The sequence below is a fragment of the Scyliorhinus torazame genome, chromosome 2 (assembly GCF_047496885.1).
Source record: "Scyliorhinus torazame isolate Kashiwa2021f chromosome 2, sScyTor2.1, whole genome shotgun sequence".
NCBI lineage: Eukaryota > Metazoa > Chordata > Chondrichthyes > Carcharhiniformes > Scyliorhinidae > Scyliorhinus > Scyliorhinus torazame.
Window position 1 is genome coordinate 94,097,896 of NC_092708.1, and position 20,551 is coordinate 94,118,446.

At 43.7% G+C, this 20,551-nt stretch overlaps 1 protein-coding gene across 4 annotated transcripts in view; it reads left to right on the plus strand.

The window, feature by feature from the left end:
• Window positions 1–20,551, plus strand: part of LOC140389741 (voltage-gated inwardly rectifying potassium channel KCNH7-like) — a 732,829-nt gene that overhangs the window by 624,139 nt on the left and 88,139 nt on the right. For all 4 annotated transcript variants that reach the window (XM_072474210.1, XM_072474216.1, XM_072474226.1 and 1 more), the window contains 2 exons: window positions 1,061–1,460; window positions 3,673–3,872. In XM_072474210.1, the coding sequence (XP_072330311.1) occupies window positions 1,061–1,460; window positions 3,673–3,872 (600 nt within the window). The remainder of the gene's footprint in view (window positions 1–1,060; window positions 1,461–3,672; window positions 3,873–20,551) is intronic.

Here is a 20,551-nt window from a genome sequence, read left to right on the forward strand (position 1 = left end):
AACACAGGGAGCCAACAAAACCCAGCAAGGATAATGGTGGTCAGGAGAGGACCCTGACTACAGAATTCTGAAATAAAAACAGAAAATGCTGGAAAAGCTCAGCAGGTCTGACAGAATCTGTGCAGAGAAAAACAGTTAATATTTTGAGTCCGTATGACTGCCTCAGAGCAGAATTCTGAAGTTTGGGACGGATGGAGGTATTAAGATAGGACATGAGAAAATATTTTTTTCCAGGGAGGAAGTTACATATTTGGGTTTCACAGCATCTGGTGAAGAGAGCAGCTTAGGCAGGCAAGATTCTAAAGGTAGGGAAATGTAATGTTGGTAATAGAACAAATGTGGTGTAAAATGTTTAACACAGGAATGGATTAAATATGGATCCCAGGTTTTCTACCATCAGATTCAACCCCAGAGGATGTTGGAGGAGGGAATGAAATCTGGATCAGAGTAATTTAAATGGTCTGTAAGCTAGTTGAATTGAAGAAACTTTTTGTTTGATTTTGGGCAGGCAATTGGTGATGAAGGGTGGCTGGATAAATGTGATACACATGGAAAGTGATCCCATGCTTGCAAGCTATGTAGCCAATGGGAAGCATAATAATAATAATAACTTATTGTCACAAGTAGACTTCAATGAAGTTACTGGGGAAAGCCCCAAGTCGCCATATTCCGGCGCCTGTTCAGGGAGGCCGGTACAGGAATTGAACCCATGCTACTGCCTTGTTCGGCATTACAAGCCAGCTGTTTAGCCCAGTGTGCTAAATCAGCATGTAATATTCATTAATAAATTTCAAGTTTGAATCAGTGTTGAAAATCAAATTTAATCTTTGCCTCATTAATAGATTTGCTGCTATTCAGAATTATCATTGTGATTTTCTGCAGGAAACATTACTGAGGTTTCCTAACCATTCCCTTTGTGAAAATAGGGTTTTCTGTATTGAAGAATTGTGCTACATATTTTTATGCTGGACATCGGGCACGGTAACTTTTATAAAATCAATGAAGACAAACATCTCATTTAGATGGTGTAGTCACTTTTCTTGATCTCCTGTTTTGACAGACGACAACACTGATTGGTCTTCTGAAGACAGCCCGCCTGCTGCGTTTGGTGAGGGTTGCCCGCAAATTAGATCGATACTCTGAATATGGGGCTGCGGTTCTGATGCTGCTCATGTGCATATTTGCCTTGATTGCTCACTGGCTCGCTTGTATTTGGTATGCCATTGGGAATGTGGAGCGGCCATATCTAGTGCACAAAATTGGCTGGTTGGATTCTTTAGGACAACAAATAGAAAAACGATATAATGTCAGCGATACGAGCTCTGGACCATCCATCAAGGATAAATATGTGACAGCGCTCTACTTCACTTTCAGTAGTCTGACAAGTGTTGGTTTTGGCAATGTGTCTCCGAACACCAACTCAGAGAAGATCTTTTCCATCTGCGTCATGCTGATTGGCTGTAAGTGTTGGAACTATTTTTAATACTAAATAATCTGAAAGTATATTAGTTTCTTAAATGTGAATAACCTAAAGGAGCTTCAGTTCTGTAACCTTGCCATGTTCTTTTGTAAAAACAAATACAATCCTAAACTGCAAATCTTTTATCTGGGATCGAAAACTGTAAATGTACTCAATAAGTTCTCTATTCAGAATTACATTCGAATATGGCAAATTGTTTTTATAAGGGAAAGGTCACTGGAGATGACCTCAAAGGTAATAAATCTCTGAAACTGTTCCTACACTTCTGAGATGTTCTTGTATTTGACCTGATCTATATAATGTAAAGAACTGCATCAATTAATCTGCCCCCAACCTCCTTATTGTCATAATTGTCCAGTTATTTATGAGATATGGTCAGTTATTGGCCAGTAACTCATATTACTCATGTCACTGCCATTTCTGGTAGTTCTGAATAAGCTGACATGATAATGATATTTTAAAAGGCTGAGCTAGTTTATCAGGAAGGACAATTTCTGTATCTCAGTCCAAGTCCCTCGGTAATGCCTTAATTATAAATAATACTTTTAGAATATTGAATCCATACATTTGTCCTAAATGTATGCTTGTTTTATTATAAACGCATCTTAGTGCAGATCTTATATTCCACTGTGGTGCACCCAAGGTAATGGCCTGACAGTGGTGGTTAAAATGTGTCAGCTCCAGTGTGAAATCAGTGTTATGTGTGAAATTCCCATGGATCATTGAAGCTGCCATTTTCACTCATGCTGGTGTGAACTTAATTAGTTTGTAAATTATGCAATGTGCACATAACCAGCTTATACTGGCTGCACAACTACTGCATAACTTACATGTGGGCAAAAATGTTCATGATGCATTGTACCCGACATAGATGGCTCTGCATTTTCTGGGGTCTGTTGAATTGAATAGGTGGCTAGAACCCTAATCAGGCCTTAGTGATGTTACCAAGTTTAGATTCAATACATACTTCTCAGCACAAGCTAGACATACTAAGGGCATAAGTTAAACCAGTCAAAATGTTTGCTGTGATGATGAGAATATAATATTGATTATCTTGTACGAGAGCATGGTGGCACTCAGAGTTTAAACTCGGAATGTAAAATGTCTTTGGGTCAAACTGATCAATTGGATGATTCTACCCACTCTGCTGGGTGATGGAAACTGAAATAAGTGAGAACTTTCAAACGTGGCAAAGGAGTATGATTCATTTAATTGTTAATGGAAAGTGACCTGCTGAATGGTTAGAGATGTCCTAAGATTCATTATACCATTATAGCTGTCATTCTCTTAGAATTTGGGCTTTGCAGAGAAATGTTCAAGATTAGTACATTGGTTTGATACAGTGACGATCTTAAAGACTAACAGCTGGGTTTTAAAGGCAGTTCCACATTTCACATTGCATATTTCTACCTTTGTCACATTACGCTGTATATCAAGATATTTGAATTTCATTTATGCTTGTAGTGATATAAATGCTGCACAAAATCTTAGTACAGATCATGTTTACTCAGCTCTGCTGCATCTATTCTGGTGACCTGGCATTGAGCAGCATTGCGTGAGCACTCGTATAGAAAAGTACAGTGTCTCAAATCCCAAGACAGGTGATTTCCAAGACAGCTGGTTGGAGCTACTTTAAAACATATTAGAATCATACAAGTTGACTGAAAGTCTTGAGGGGCTAGCAATAACTCTCAGCTTCTTGTCAACGGTCCAAACATTGCGCTTTTACAGACTCCCAGTTACCCTCCCTAAACTAGACTATAAAATAGCTCATAATTTAAACTATATTTAAAGCATTATTACCCTCTCTGAACATCCTGTGTACTCTAAAGATAATTGTTATATTTATAGATATTTCCACAACGTGATTCTGAAAGAAAATGGAATGAGGTCAAAGCCTTTGATTTTGTAAACTGGGGGAATTCCAACAAAGCTTGGTTTAATTTTATTTATAAATTTTCAAAATCTATGATCAGGCAGATCGCCTGGCATATTTGATACACCGAAGGCTAGTTTTCACAGTTCTATTCAAGATAATTCATAATTACTTCAAAATCACCAATTCAACTGGTACAATGGCCAAATGCCTTACTCCTAAGTCCTATGTTCCTGTGTATAACATGTTCAAAAATATATTAAATGTAAATGAGGCCTAACCTGTCTGATTGAATCCATGTTTTCTCCTTGACCAGCATTAATGTACGCCAGTATCTTTGGTAATGTCTCAGCAATTATCCAAAGACTTTATTCGGGAACAGCAAGGTACCACATGCAAATGCTTCGAGTCAAGGAATTCATACGCTTTCATCAGATTCCCAATCCTCTCCGTCAGAGACTAGAGGAATACTTCCAACATGCCTGGACTTATACAAATGGCATAGATATGAACATGGTATGTACAATGAATCTGTTCATTAGTGAAATTCTTTTTGAGTAGATGGAATTGTGGGTGACAAAACTGTAGGTTTTGCAACAGAGGATTATCAGGGACACTGGAAGCAGTTGATTAACTGTCAACATGCTTTAATGAATGCAAAAATATATGGAACACAGCTACTGCTGCTAATGTTTGGCACAGTTGATAAATTAGAATTCTGCAACTGAGATTAAATTGAATGAAAACATTAAACAAATTTTGTGATTTAAGGTTGAAAGAAATATACGTATGGCAATAATGATCAGAAATACTCTATTCGAATAAAATATTTTCTTATTTATAACCTGCGTGACTAAATATTCTTGGATCAGATGCTTTCATTCAACATGCACATGCTCATTAATTGTTTTGGAAAGTAACCTGTGAGTAATCCTGTCAAAAACCCAGTCAGCACTGTCAAATGTTAAAGGTAGCTTGCTGACCAAATCTGACATACGTGCTTAACAATATTAATACAAATGGTATTTGAAGATGTGAATTTAAGTAGAATGACAACACTGGAGTCATTATGCTCTTATTTTATTGCCAATACTACATTAACTACAATAGAAATATCTTGGTGTTTTGATGTCTGCCTCAGAATTACTGGCAACATGGCACTTAACAGTCTTTTAAGTTTATTAAATCTTTATTTCTTTGGGTATTTAGTTTAAGAATAGTTTTGTAAATATGTCAAGATACTTTTCACTTCCATCACATAATTTTTGTAATCAGCTCACATTTTGTAATAAATTAATGAGTCAGCAATTTTAGAACATAGCCACATGAGAGCTGTGCCTATGTATCTCCCTTTACGATCTAAGCACAGATATGTTGCAGTTACTACCATTCCTGTGCCTGGCCCTACGTTCAGGTGGCCAGGGATTTTTTTAATAGTGCACAGTTGTAACTTTTAAAAACATGCACTGAATGATCAATCAATCGGCAACATTTGCACCTTTTTTATTTAAACTGTAGCATTTTTAGGCCCTGAGTAAACAGTAAATCTCCTTCATTGAATAGATTGTGATATTAATATTGGGGTTCAGATTCCACTGCATAATATTTGTAATCCTTTGGTAACATCTTAATGAAATTGCACTAAGATGCACAATTACTCATTTATTTATTTGTGAAAAAAGTAAAAAAAATTCAAACAAGCCTATTAACGCATTATAAATATTACTTTGTGTGGAATGTTCATTCCCAGTGGAGTTTTTAAACCCAGTGTTTTTTTTTAACAGCTGTTCATACACATAATGCACAAAATTTCCCATTCTTAAATTCTTGAATATCAGTTACAAAAGTACCAAATGATATCTCCTCTTACATAAAAGCAAAATACTGCGGATGCTGGAAATCTTAAATAAAAACAGAAAATGATGGAAAAACTCAACAGGTCTGGCAGCATCTGTGGAGCGAGCAACAAGTTTCAAGTCTGTATGGCTCTTCTTCAGAGTGAAAAAGTGTCATACTGACTCCAAAGGTTTAACTCTGTTTTTCTCCCCATAGATACTGCGTGGCCGGCTGTGTTTTTCCAAGTATTTTCTGTTTTATTTTAGATATCTCCTTTTAGTCTGAAAAGGAATGTTCTTGATCTTTCTGGATATATAACATTTTATTCATCATGTTTGAAGTCCCAATGTTAAGATGCATGACAGTAAAAACAAAAGCAATGTCAATTATTTGTTGTACTTATAAAACCTTATCTCTTCCTTATCTGCTTCACAACTTCATACTTGGAATAACTCAACCAACCCCCTCTGGTAAGAACAGGAGGTATATGTCATTGTTGTTTCCTAGTGTGAAAAACATTATTGTTATTTTTTTTGCAGCATACTCAACTATTTGGGTGTTTTCTAGGTTTAATTTGTGAGGTTTCTGCATGAACCAGCAGTTAGGTAATGAATTATAAAGAAAGGGGGTAAGGTGAATTGTGGGAGAAAAGCAGAAGACAAAGATGAGAAAAGCAAATTACAACTTCATATATGCTTCAATAATTGGTTGTAATTTAATTAAAAGTTTGTATCCCGCAGTCCACGGTACCCGTATCAGTTTGTATTTCCATGTGCATCTGGTTGCATAGTTTTCCTTGTAAACATTTTTATCTTCACTTTATGACTGTGAACAAGTTGCCTTGCTTTGTCATTGTGATTTATTTTCCATGTCTGAGTATTTTAAGTTCAAGCCATGTGCATGACAGCATTACAAGGATTAACTGCAATTTTCTAGCTCTAAAACATTGCACAGTTGTCAGATCTGCATGTATTCGAGCAAACTGCTACCGCATGACATGCTCAAACATCGTTATCATAAAATTTGAGAGCTCTTAGAGGAAAAAGAAATGAAAGAATAGGGAAATCCAGATTACATATGTGTAATGTAGAGAGCAGCCTCCAGAGAGTCAGTAGAATGTGTGGTGGGATGTGTGACAATTATTCAATGTTAAGTTGATGGAAGCAAGCTGCAATTTATCAGCACACTTCAAAGGAAGCAGCAGCATTTTACTCTATTTCAAGTCAAAAGTAAATGGTGACATTTCTCCTTTGAATTACAGTATGATATGAAAAGAAATGCATCGTAATTTTATGCTTAATTACGACGTTCATTTTTTAGAGTGTTATTTTAAAAGAGATATTACATACAACAGATTTATTTTCCACAACCTAAAAATGTTCTTCAGAGCAGTTAAAGGACAACTCCACACTTCTCTGCACGTGGCTCATCAGTGCACATTGGTCCGGATTTGATGGCCAGCAATGAAGGAACCAACCATTCATTATGCTTACAGTTGCCTGAAGACTTTTCAAAGGTTTTTAAGTGATAACCTCGGGGGCAGAAATTTATGGCCCGTTGCAGGTGGATTTGCAGGCGGGGGGCGGTAGGGGGGCCTAAAATTTCACAATTTATCAGACACTGGAAGGAGGTCAGCAACCGATGGGAAGCCAAGACAGAAACCTGCCAATGTCTATTCCAGGAAAAACAAGGGGTGGGGTACCTCCGGTATTTATAGATCCCTTTCAGCGTGACATCCTTTGGAGGGGATCAGTAATGTGTGAGCAACGCAAACAACAACAGCATGTCATTTCAAACAATCAGATGGTAGAATCCTCAGTGAGACACGCAGAAGTGTAAATTATAATAATTGATTAAATGTAAAACCATGTATAGAAGGCAAAATAGAGAGAAAATGAGGGAATTAAGAGAGGCAAAGGAAAGAGGAAAGATGAAAATATTAATTTTTATTTTTTAAAATATCTCCAAAAATTAAAATCAGAACAAATCAGATTTCATACTCGCAATGTCTCAATACCAATGTGGTTTTATGCAGGTTATTCCTATTTCACAATCTGAGCCAGTATTTTATTTTTTGTACTATGGTCTGGATGTCCAAGGGGCAGACAGTAAATGGGTAGATAAAAATAACAGAGTATAAATTGAAGTTGCTAACCTTATTGATACTAGGTTACTTTGCATGTAAAACAGTTATTGATGGTGTTTTGGCTTTTACTTGGTATCATTTGTTGATTTACCTTATTTTTCCTTTTGTTTTTTTTAACCACGAGGAAGCTCACGCCATGGGGTAACTTTCAGCTCGGTTTATCAAAATAAGAGACAGGAATGTCTGTTTTACAGAATAACAATTTAAAGAATAGTGCACCTGATATTTGTATGTTTACAGTTTGTTATTTATATACTTTTTAACATACATTCTCCCCGTCCACCCTTCCCCCTCCCTGCCCTCCTCACTGCCCCCTTTGCTCCTCCTCATGCATGTGTTCTTGTCTGCTCTCCCCCCTCTTTCCCTAGTCATTGTTGGCCTCAAACAGGTCTTGGTACAGGCTGGCGAATAGCCCCCATGCATTGTGGAAACCGTCGTCCAACCCTCAGATGGTGCACTTAATCTCCTCCAGGTGGAGAAATTCCGACAGGTCTGCCAGCCAGTCTACAGCTGTGGGTGGTGCTGCTTATTGCCAGCTGAGCAGGATTCTCCGGCGGGCGATTAACGATGCAAAAGCCAGGGCGTCGGCCCCCTTCCCCATATGTAGTTCTGGCTGGTCCAAAACCTCAAAATCACTGCCACTCTTGGGCATGTCTCCACCTTCACCCCCACAACCTTGGATATTGCCTCAAAGAAGGTTGTCCAGAACCCGACAAGTCTGGGGCAAGCCCAGATCGTGTGGGCATGGTTGGCCGGGCCTCCTTGGCACCGTTCACATTTATCCTCCACCTCGGGGAAGAACTTGTTCATGTGGGTTCTAGTTAAACTGCATGAGGCTGAGCTTTGCGCAGGAGGAGGTGAAATTGGCCCTCCTCAGTGCTTCACTCCAAAGTCCCCAACCCACTTCCATCCTCAGTTTGTCCTCCCATTTCCGTCTGGCTTCATCCTGCAGTAGTCTTGCCCTATCCAGTAACCGTCCATAGATGTTCCCACAGTTCCCTCCCTCCTTACTGTCCATGTTTATTAGTTCCTCTGGTAGTGTGTCTCTCGGGGCCCTGGGGTATTTTGCCATTTCCATGCGGAGAAAGTGTTTAATTTGAAGGTGCCTGAGTTCCTGTCCTGTCGGTAGATGCAGGTCTTCCTTCAGTTCGCCCAATGTCGCTAGTCTGTCACCAAGTTGGGTGGGTTTACGGGGATAGAGTGGAGGTGCAGGGCTTAAGTGGGCTGCTCTTTCCAAGGACTCGATGGGCCGAATGGCCTCCTTCTGCACTGTAAATGCTATGATTCTATGATAAGTAAACGTCCGTGACCGTTACCGTCCCCCCATCCTGTCTCCATTTATTAAAGTGGTGTTGAGTATGGCTGGTGTGAATTTGTGGTTTCCACAGATGGGGGCCATGGGGGACATCTCAGTTAGACTGAAATGCTGCCTCATTTGGTTCCATTGGTTCACAGCTAACACCACTGGGCAGGATGTGTATTTCGTTAGGGGAGATCGGAGCGTTGCCATAAGAGGGCCCGGAGGGTTATTCCCTTGCAGGAGGACTCCTCCAACCTCACCCATTCCATGTTGGGTTCAAGTATCTATCCCCTCACCCTCTCTGCCGTACCTGCCCAGTGGTAGTATTGTGGATTCAGCAGGGCCAGACCGCCCATATTTTTCCTCCTATGCAGTATCGATTTAGGCACTAAGACCATAAGACATAGAAGCAGAATTAGACCACTCGGTCTGCTCTGCCATTCAATCATGGCTGATATTTTTCTCTTCCCCATTCTCCTGCTTTCCCCATAACCTCTGATCCCCTTATTAATCAAGAACCTAACTGTCTGTGTCTTAAAGACACACAGTGATTTGACCTCCACAGCCTTCTGCAGCAAAGAGTTCCTCAGATTCACCACCCTCTGGCTGAAGAAATTCCTCCTCATCTCTGTTCAATATGATACCCCCTCATCCTTCTAAACTCCAACGAGTACTGACCCAGAGTCCTCAACTGTTCCTCATATGACAAGCTCTTCATTCCAGGGATCATTCTTGTGAACCTCCTCTGAACCCTTTCCAAGGCCAGCACATCCTTCCTTAGATACGGGGCCCAAAACTGTTTACAATACTCCAAGTGGGATCTGACCAGAGCCTTATACAGCATCAGAGGTACATCCCTGGTCTTGTATTCTCGCCCTCGAGACATGAATGCTAACATTGCATTTCCCTTCCTAACTGCCGTCTGAACCTGCACGTTAACCATAAGAGAATCTTGAATAAGGAGTCCTAAGTCCCTTTGTGCTTCTGATTTCCTATGCATTTCCCCATTTAAAAAAATAGTCTTTGCCTCCATTCCTCCTTCCAAAGAGCATAACCTCACAGTTTTCCACATTGTACTCTATCTGCCACTTCTTTGCCCACTCTCCTGGCCTGTCCAAGTCCTTCTGCAGCCCCCCTGCTTCCTCGATTCTTCCTGCCTCTCTACACATCTTTGTATCGGCTGAAAACTTAGCAACTGTGCCTTCAGTTCCTTCTTGCTGATCATTAATGTATATTGTGAAAAATTGTGGTCCCAGCACCAACCCTGAGGCACGCCACTAGTCACCGGCTGCCATCCTGCCCCCCCCCCACACACACACACACACAAACGCCATGATCATTTTGTCTATATTATGGAAAAAGGCCTTGGTATCAGTATGGATCTGAACAGGAAGAGGAACCTCGGCAGTACGTTCATTTTGATCGTCTGCCATCATCCCACCAGGGAAAGTGGGAGTGCGTCCCATCTCTGTAGGTCCTTTTTAACTTCCTCTGCCAGGCTGGTCAAATTCCATTTGTGGGTCCATGGCCAATCATGGGCCATCTGAATCCCAGGTAGCAGAATTTGTTTTGGGCTAGTTTGGTAGTCCCTCCAGCTCTTTCCCCCCCCTATTTGGGTTCACCGGGAATGTCTCGCTCTTGCCCAGGTTGAGTTTGTAGTCTGAGAACGCTCAGAACACTTCCTGGAGCTGCATGATTGCTTTCAGGTCGTTCTGTGGGTCCGAGATGTAGAGAAGCAGGTCATCCGCATAGAGTGAGACAAAGAAGACAAAGAAAGGTAAACCACAGGAACAGGCCATTCGGCCCTCCAAGCCTTCGCTGACCATGCTGCCCATCTAAACTAAAATCTTCTACACTTCCGGGGTCCGTATCCCTCTATTCCCATCCTATTCATGTATTTATCAAGATGCCCCTTAAACGTCACTATTGTCCCTGCTTCCACCACCTCCTCTGGCAGCACGTTCCAGGCACCCACTACGCTCTGTGTAAAAAACTTGCCTCGTACATCTCCTTTAAACCTTGCCTCTCGTACCTTCAGCCTATGCCCCCTAGTAATTGACCCCTCTACCCTGGGAAAAAGTCTCTGACTATCCACTCTGTCTATGCCCCTCATAATTTTGTAGATCTCTATCAGGTCGCCCCTCAACCTCCGTCGTTCCAGTGAGAACAAACCAAGTTTATTCAACCTCTCATTATAGCTAATGCCCTCCACACCAGGCAACATCCTGGTAAATCTCTTCTGCACCCTCTCTAAAGCCTCCACATCCTTCTGGTAGTGTGGCGACCAGAGTTGAACACTATACTCTAAGTGTGGCCTAACTAAGATTCTATACAGCTGCAACATGACTTGCCAATTTTTATACTCAATGCCCCGGCCAATGAAGGCCTTATGCCTTCTTGACTACCTTCTCCTCCTGTGTTGCCCCTTTCAGTGACCTGTGGACTTGTACACCTAGATCTCTCTGACTGTCAATACTCTTGAGGGTTCTACCATTCACTCTGTATTCCCTACCTGTATTCCCTACCTGTATTAGACCTTCCAAAATGCATTACCTCACATTTGTCCGAATTAAATTCCATCTGCCATCTCTCCGCCCAATTCTCCAAACGATCTAAATCCTGCTGTATCCTCTGACAGTCCTCATCGCTATCCGCAATTCCACCAACCTTTGTGTCATCTGCAAACTTACTAATCAGACCAGTCACATTTTCCTCAAAATCATTTATATATACTACGAACAGCACAGGTCCCAGCACTGATCCCTGCGGAACACCACTAGTCACAGCCCTCCAATCAGAAAAGCACCCTTCCATTGCTGCTCTCTGCCTTCTATGACCCAGCCAGTTCTGTATCCATCTTGCCAGCTCATCTCTGATCCCGTGTGACTTCACCTTTTGTACCAGTCTGCCATGAGGGACCTTGTCAAAGGCCTTACTGAAGTCCATATAGACAACATCCACTGCCCTACCTGCATCAATCATCTTTGTGACCTCCTTGAAAAACTCTATCAAGTTAGTGAGACACAAACTCCCCTTCACAAAACCGTGCTGCCTCTTGCTAATATGTCCACTTGCTTCCAAATTGGAGTAGATCCTGTCTCTAAGAATTCTCTCCAGTAATTTCCCTACCACTGATGTAAGGCTCACCGGCCTGCTTGTTGAATGCCCTTCCAGCATTTCATGTCTTGCAGAGTGATCGCCAGGGGTACAATTGCCAGGGCGAACAGGAGCGGAAACAGTGGGCATCGCTGCCTGGTGCCTCTGTGTAACTGGAAGTATTCAGAGCTGGTGTTGTTGGTCCAAATGCTCGCCTTGGGGGTGTTGTACAGGGGTTTCATCCACGCGATGAACCATGTCCCTAGCCCAAACCACTCCAGTACTTCAAAGAGGTACTTCCACTCGACTCTGTCGAAGGCCTTTTCTGCGCCCAGGGAGACGATCACCTCTGGTGTTCTCTCCCCGGATGGGGTCATTATTATATTCAGCAGCCGCCTGATGTTCGTAGTTAGCTGCCTATCTTTGACAAAGTTAATCTGCAGCCACCTCCGATACACAGTTCTCCAGTCTTTTGGCCAGGACTTTCGCAAGTATCTTCGCATTTACATTAAGCAGTGAAATGGTCTATATTCCTTCAGGTCTTTGTCCTTTTTGGGTATCAGCGATATCGCGGCCTGTGTTAGCGTAGGAGGCAGGATGCCCCTAGCTACCAAGTCTGCAAACATATCCCTTAGGTGTGGGGCCAGGGCTGGTGCAAATTTTTTATACACGTCCTCCGGGAACCAGTTGGGTCCCGGCACCTTCCCACCTGCATGAAGCTGATGCTCTCCATGATCTCTCCTAGACCTACTGGTGCTTCCAATTCCCTCCGCCTACCATTCCCCCATGACTGGAATGTTCTGCTCATCGAGGAACCGTTTCATCCCTGCACCCCAACGAGTGGCTCGGAGGTGTACAGTCCTCGGTAGAGGGTCTCGAATCTCGAATGCTCGGTTGACCTCTTTTTGCTCGGTTACCAGTCTGCCTCTGCTATTCTTCACCTGGGCTATCTCCCTCAAGGCTGCCTGCTTTCTCAGCTAGTAAGCCAGTAGATGACCAGTCTTTTCTCCGTGCTCATAGAAGGTCCACCGTGTCTGGCGGAGTTGGTGCACTGCTTTCCTGGTGGATAGCAGGTTAAAGTCCATTTGGAGCTTTTTCCTCTCCACCAGAAGCTCTACGGTTGTGACCTCCAGAATGGACTCGATCAGTTGTTGCCTGACCTCCCTCTCTTCCATGCCTTGTAGGCTATAATTTCTCTCCAATCACAGCCTTCAGTGCCTCCCAGAATGTGGAAGGTGAGACTTCCCCGTTCCGGTTGTTAGTCACGTAGTGGCCTATGGCCTGTGATGTTTTCTGGCAGACGACCTTCTCGGCCAAGAGGTCCATGTCCAGCCTCCATGTGGGGCGCTAGGCATGGCCCCTCTCCAACCTGACATCTATGCAATGTGGAGAGTGGTTGAAGGTGACTACCATGGACTATTTCGCCCTGGAAGCTCCGATTTTACCACTGCAAAGAAGTCTTTCCTTGAATATACTTAGTGCACCAGTGAAAAGAATGAGAATTCCCTCTCACCAGGATGTAGAAATCTTCATGGGTCCACTGCCCCCATCTGCTCCATGAATGCTCCCAGTTCCCTAGCTTTTTCCCCGTTCTGGGGTTTGATCGGTCCGTCAGAGGGTCCTGTACACAGTTGAAGTGCACCCGCCCCCCCATGATCAGTTGGTGTGTGTCACTGTCGGGGATTTCCGCCATGGTCTTCTTTATAAAGTCTCTGTTGTCCCAGTTGGGACGTACACATTTACAAGAATTACCGGTGCCCGTCCAGGACACTGCTGACCATGACGTACTGCCTCCCTTGGTCTTTGTCACTGTAAACCTCGTCCTCTTACCAATCAGTATGGCTACTCCCCTAGCCCTCGTTCTGTAGCATGAATAGTACGTATGTCCCACCCAGCCCTTCCTTACCCACAGTCGATCCTTCTCCCTCAGGTGTGTCTCCTGCAGGAAGATTATATCAGCTTTCAGACTTCTTAAGTGGGCGAATGCTCTGGATCTTTTCACTAGGCCATTCAGTCCCCTGACATTCCAGGTGATAATCCTGATGGGAGGTTTCTGCTCCCCGTTCCTGTGAGATCAACCATACTTACCTGATGGATGCGCCCCTGCACTCCGGGGTTTCCCTTTGTTAGGGGGCTGTCCAAAATGGCCATGGTCACCCTTCTCAGCATGAAGTCGGGCCCCTGCGCTCTGGGGTTCCCCCCCCCCCCACCCACCCCCGACCTGCCGAGAGGTATGCCATGGCCCCCCTTGTTGTCTGTCTTCCCGTGCTAGCTATCCCTGCTAATGTGGTTTCTCTCCTCCTGGGGCTGGTCAGGTCATCTAGCCCCTAACATATACCTGCTGACTGCCCGCTTTCTCCACCTATACCCTCACCTGCAATTCCCAGTCCTCTCTCTTTCCTGTGGCCCGGCCTTTTTGATCAGAACGAGGCAGTACAGTCCCGCACAAACATGATAACTGTCCAATGAGTCTCTATTTCTTTAGCAATTCTCCTCTGATCAGCCTTCACCGCTGCCTCGCCAGTCCTTGTCCAGGCTGTTGGTCTGCATGAATTTGTTTACCTCTGCCAGGGCATTGAAGTAGTGCTCTTTGTTCTGGTGTGACCCAGAGCTTGGCTGGTAACGGCATACCAAATCGTACCCCATTTTTTTATAGGGCTGTCTTTGCCTGGTTAAACTCAGCCTTCATTTTGCCAGACCTGCTCCAATGTGTTGGTAATCTCGGATTTTATGCCCTTCCGATGTGTTCACGTTCGTCTGTCTTGCCCACTGCAGGATCCTCTTCCGGTTCTGATATTAATGCAGCTTTGCGTTGACCGCTTTTGCCTGCTCCCCCATCTTGGGTTTCGGTCTGAGCGATGTGTGTGCTCTGTCGAGTTCTAGGGGGTTTGGGAAGCTGTCTCTTCCGACTAGGTTGCCCAGCATTTGAGTGACGTAGCCGTCAAATCTCTACGCTCGATGCTTTCTGACAGGCCCACAATCCGAATATTCTGTCGTCGGGACCTGTTCTCCTGGTCCTCGACTTTCCCCTTTAAGCTTCCTTGGGCCAGCACCAACCTTTTCACTTCTGCTTCCATGGCGACGATCCTGTAACTCTGGTCCATCGAGGCTCTCTCCAGGTCGTGGATCATTCTCTCCTGCTCTTCCACTTTCTTCCCCAGCCCGTTGATTCTCTTTTGTATGGTGACCGTCGCCTCTCTCTCCGCCACCTTGACCACCACCTGGATTTCGATCCTGATCGCCTCTTTAATGGTGGTCAGCTCCTTCATGAGGAACGTCTTCCATCCGTCTCCAGGTGGTGAGGGAGGAGGCTGATGTTCGAGTCGTTGGTCTTCCTCTCTCTAGGGTGGCTGGGGCCCCCTCACCTCGTGGGTTCGCTAGCTCATCCCCCTGCTGCTCGTGGCCCTTTCCACCATTCTGCCATCCCGCCGACCCCTCGAGCTCCCATTTGCTGGCAATTTTTTTGTGTTTGTTTTCTTTTCTCTGTTGAGGTTAATTTGCCATCAAATGTTCGGTCAAAATTCGCCTAAAAGTGCCTATTTGGTTCTGGTTAGGAGGGGCATCACCTGATGTGCCTCCGCTCAGCATATCAGCTTCACTAGAAATCAGGAATATCTGTTTTAAACCATATTATGAAATTGCATGTTCAAACTTTGTCTAATTAGTATGCTTCATTTATATAATCTCCCCTGTCAGCAGAATTATCCAATTTCTATTCAACATGGAACTTTTTTTTTTGAGATGGAAAGCAAAATAGATTTACTGGTTAATCTGTAGAAGCAATTATCTAATATTGCCTATGCCAGCGTAATGAACAGATTTCAGAAGGATGGAGGCCTCAAGGGCGTCATCTTTAAGTAAAGTGAGGAATAGGTTGCACGTGACCATTGCCACTGTTTAAGCAAAAAGGAGAAGGTGTCATTCTTGGTGAAACTGCATCTAAGAATTCAGGGCTACTGAGAAAGTTCTCACAAATTCACGGCCATTTATTTTGACCAGAATCAGGCTCCCACAAGGCAGAATTGTACCAGGAGTGCAAGTGGTGGTACAGGTGCTAACATTTATTTCTGTCTTCTTGACCACAATACATATGTAAGTAGACTTTCTACGTTGTGCTGCATATTTTTCTTTAATTGAGTTAAACACGCAGCATTCGAGAATGTTTTAGTTCGGCACAGTTGTTTTCAAGATATTTTCTGCAAAACCCAACCTCAAGCTTCTTCTGCTAATTACTGAATTTCAGTCGACAGTCCTGCGTACTTTAATCCAGGGAGTTGACTTGCAGCAATGACATGTGCTTCTATCTGACTATCTCAACCAGCAGTTAACCGTGAAAGACAATCAGAAGTGATCACAATTGATTCACCCCTTTGTCAACAGCCATAGATGTTGTAGTATATAATTCAGTGAAGGTATAGGTCAGGTATCCTCCGTCAATAAATCCGAAAACCAAGCACATCCAAAAGCCAAACTATTTTTGAACTTCACCAACCTTTAGCGTGGAAGTCTAGTTGTCCGACTGCATTGTTTACCTTGCAATTTTTGTGGCAAACATGTCAAAAGGAACCTTATTTCAGGCACCTTGTATTTATTATTCAGATACATCTTATTTTTCTAGCTATTTTCTTTCCTTTAGGCTATAGCTAGCCTAGACTTAGGCTATTGTAAAGTAAGTTTATATTTGCCATCCAAAAACTAAAATTATCCGTGAACCGAAATGTAATCGGCCCTGAGGGTTTCAGATAATGGATCCTCGAGCTGTAGTATTGTCCTTACTTCCGTAGAGTGAATGATCAGCAACAATGCCTCCAGTCAGGGCCAGTAGGAAAATCTTACCCGAATTTTTCAGACAGGAATTGCTTTTGAAAGTATGTGACTAGGTCCATTAGCAATCCAAGTAGTTTGATACATATGTCAATATCTGCAGAGCAATCTTGACATACTGCAGTCTTCATTTTCCACAATACATTTATTAAGTGATAAACTGAACTTTTTGTGAATGAAAGAATGTTATACATGTTTTTATTGCGTGCACAGAATAAGGCATCAGGTTAAATATTTGCTGCACCAGGTCAGGGAGATTACATATTATGGTGGGGACAGTAGTTATACAAACTTATTCTCTTGCCAACTATTCTTTCCTCAAACTGGCCTAGTGTAGCAGGCAGTTCAGAAACAGAAAGGCTGGTAGGACTGTAAGTTTGTACCAAATGGAAAATCAAGTTTCTGTTGTCGAATTGGTACAGCAAAATAAAATCAACCATATTGTTTACATTACCAAGGATATTTTTACCTTCAGTTGGACACACTGTACAAAATCTTGAAATGGATTCTTTACAAATATATTTAAAATAAATAGATTGTACTGCAATTTGTCCATAAATTGTTTGACATGGCAGTCAGCACAATACTGAGATCAGAAAAAAATTAGTTTCTACCTTCCAGGGTCATGCTTACAAGGCAGATTCCAAATGTACACATACAGATTTAACGATTGCTGTGATATATATATAGAGTAAATACTTAACATCAGAAGCATACATGATGTGATAATGATGTCAGATCACATGACTGAGAAGTAAGAGAGATCTGGAGGTGGGAGAAGCTCCAAACTCGTGAAGAGGTCCAAATGTCCAAATACTTGTTGAAAATAAACAGCAATCATTTTGAGAAACTATAGACTAAAGCAGCATTCTTTAGGCATAAAGAGAACCTCCAAAACCCCTGTCTAGACCCCGACCATACAACAAGGCTTGGGGACAGTGAGTAGCAGATCCAGTGACCCTTAAAAAGAATGATGTGGAGATGCCGGCGTTGGACTGGGGTGAGCACAGTACAAAGTCTTACAACACCAGGTTAAAGTCCAACAGGTTTGTTTCGATGTCACTAGCTTTCGGAGCGCTGCTCCTTCCTCAGGTGAATGAAGAGGTCTGTTCCAGAAACACATATATAGACAAATTCAAAGATGCCAAACAATGCTTGGAATGCGAGCATTAGCAGGTGATTAAATCTTTACAGATCCAGAGATGGGGTAACCCCAGGTTAAAGAGGTGTGAATTGTACCAAGCCAGGACAGTTGGTAGGATTTTGCAGGCCAGATGGTGGGGGATGAATGTAATGCGACATGAATCCCAGGTCCCAGTTGAGGCCGCACTCATGTGTGCGGAACTTGGCTATAAGTTTCTGCTCGGCGATTCTGCGTTGTCGCGGGTCCTGAAGGCCGCCTTGGAGAACGCTTACCCGGAGATCAGAGGCTGAAAAAGAAGATACAGGGCTGGCATGAAAAAAGATCTGAGAAAGAAGGATGAAAGGAAAAGATTAAGATTCACCAAGATGACAGAACATCATTGGAGCTGCAGATACAAGCTAAACATTGATGAGGAGAATGGACAGCAGTGATCACTGGTCCAAAACAGCAAGTGGCAGCACCAAAGCAGGATCAATTCCGGGACTTAGCAGAAGCATGGAATCCACACTCCCAGAATAATTTCAGAAGGCAGAACTGGAACAACTGGATAAAAAGGTTCACAAGGCACAGAATTGTTCCATGATTACACAAGAAAGATCAGGAAGACCAGATCAGTACACTACTTTATGCAGTTGGATCTATTGCTGACGATATGATAGCAAAGCAGGGAGTTGATAAGGCATCAAAATATAATGAAGAAGACCTGCAAACCTTCAACTCTTATTTCAGCATCCAAAAGAATTTAATAATAGAGTGGGCCTAATGTAATAAAGAAAGCAAAGTCCAGGCGAAAGCATGGATTCATTCAACAACAATCTTTATAGAGTGGCAGAGAGCAGAGAATACGGAATGTTTAAGGATGAACTGATTCACAACAGAACCGCAATCGGGGTCTTGGATGAAGCTTCATCGGATCTCTTACAAACAAGGGAGGATTTAACAATAGTAAAAGCAATGCAGATGGAGAGGCACATGGAACTCAGGGTATAGTATCAGGGGCGCGATTCTCCGACCCCCCACCGGGTCAGAGAATCGCCGGGGCTGGCGTGAATCCTGCACCCGCTGTGTCCCGAATTCTTCGCCACCAGAGATTCGGTGGGGTCGGGAATCGCGCCGCGCCGGACGGCGGGGGCGGGAATCGCGCCGGTCGGCAGGCCCACCCCCAGTGATTCTCCGGCCCACGATGGGCCGAAGTCCCGCCGCTGTCAACCCTCTCCCGCCGGCGTGGATTAAACCACCTTTTGAACGGCGGGACAAGGTGGCGCAGGCAGGCTCCGGGGTCCTGGGGGGGGCGTGGGGCGGTCTGGCCCCAGGGTGTGCCCCCACGGTGGCCTGGCCCGCAATCGGGGCCCACCGATCCGCGGGCGGGCCTGTGCCGTGGGGGCACTCTTTTTCTTCCGCCTTTGCCATGGTCTTCACTATGGCGGAGGCGGAAGAGACCCCCTCCCCTGCACATGCGCGGGGATGACATCAGCAGCCGCTGACGCTCCCGCGCATGCGTCGCCCGGCGAAGACCTTTCGGCGCCAGCTGGCGTGGCGCCAAAGGACCTTCCCGCCAGCCGGCGGAGCGGAAACCACTCCGGGGTAGGCCTAGCCACTCAAGGTGAGGGCTTGGCCCCTAAGGGTGCGGAGACCTCCGCACCTTTGGGGCGGCAAGATGCCGGAGTGGTTCCCGCCACTCCATTACACCGGAACCCCCCGCCCCGCCGGGTAGGGGAGAATCCCGCCCCAGGTATTTGCTCACAGGGAAGGAAATGTCCCATTGTGGAGATTGAGTGAGACCATTCAGTTTGTAGACTATAAAACAAAACGCACACCTAAGCTCAGCAAAACATGGAAAAGCGTGATAACTGCCATTTTGAAAAGACTTCAGTGTGGTGGGAACAAATTACATAAGCAAAAAGAATGTCCAGCAGAGTGCCACAACTGAGGAAAAATAGGCCATTTCAAAACTGTTTGGCACTTGGAACTGCTAGCAACCTGCAAGAAGGGGGAGAACATTTTAAAACATGATGACATACAAGAAGTGGAAGAACCACAAGCAAAGGAATAAGCCTTCTAGCAAGATGTACATGATACTGAAAACAAGTATTGGAGTATTAAACATGAAATGGATGGACATCCCACGGAAGTTAAAGTAGACACAGAAGCAGGGGTTTCTGTTTTATCAGATTAAGTCAAATGGCTCAAAAAGATTACATTACAACCTTCATTAATCAAATTGTCCGAGAGGACTACTTTAATAGGCCAAACTCGTGGCAAAGCTGAAGTATGAAGATCGAGAAATCCACAAACCTCTCTATGTCATTCAAAGTCAAGAGTGCTCCGTACCAAGCAGAAAGGCATGCATGCCTAAGACTGAAATTAGTCTATTTAAGCATTGGATTGGATTTGTTTATTGTCACGTGTACCGAGGTACAGTGAAAAATATTTTTCTGCGAGCAGCTCAAACAAGTCATTTAGTACATGAAAAGAAAAGAAAATACATAATAGGGCAACACAAGGTACACAATGTGAATAAATACATAGACACCGGCATCAGGTGAAGCATACAGGAGTGCAGTATTAATCAGGCCAGGTAGGGAGTTGCCAATGAAAATTGCAGCAGTACATTTTGAAATTAATTTCCAAAGTTGTTTACAGGCCTAGGGAAGCTAAAGACTGAGTACATATCACCCTACGAGCTGATGCTAAATCAATTTGTTTCTGTACATCGAGGAAAGCTCCTCACCCACTCCTGGACAGAATCTGGCTGAAATTGAAAAGATTCAGCAGCAAGGGGTTATCTCAGCGGTCACCATGCCAACAAAATGGTATTCAGTCCCAAAGTCAAATGGCTCTATAAGAAT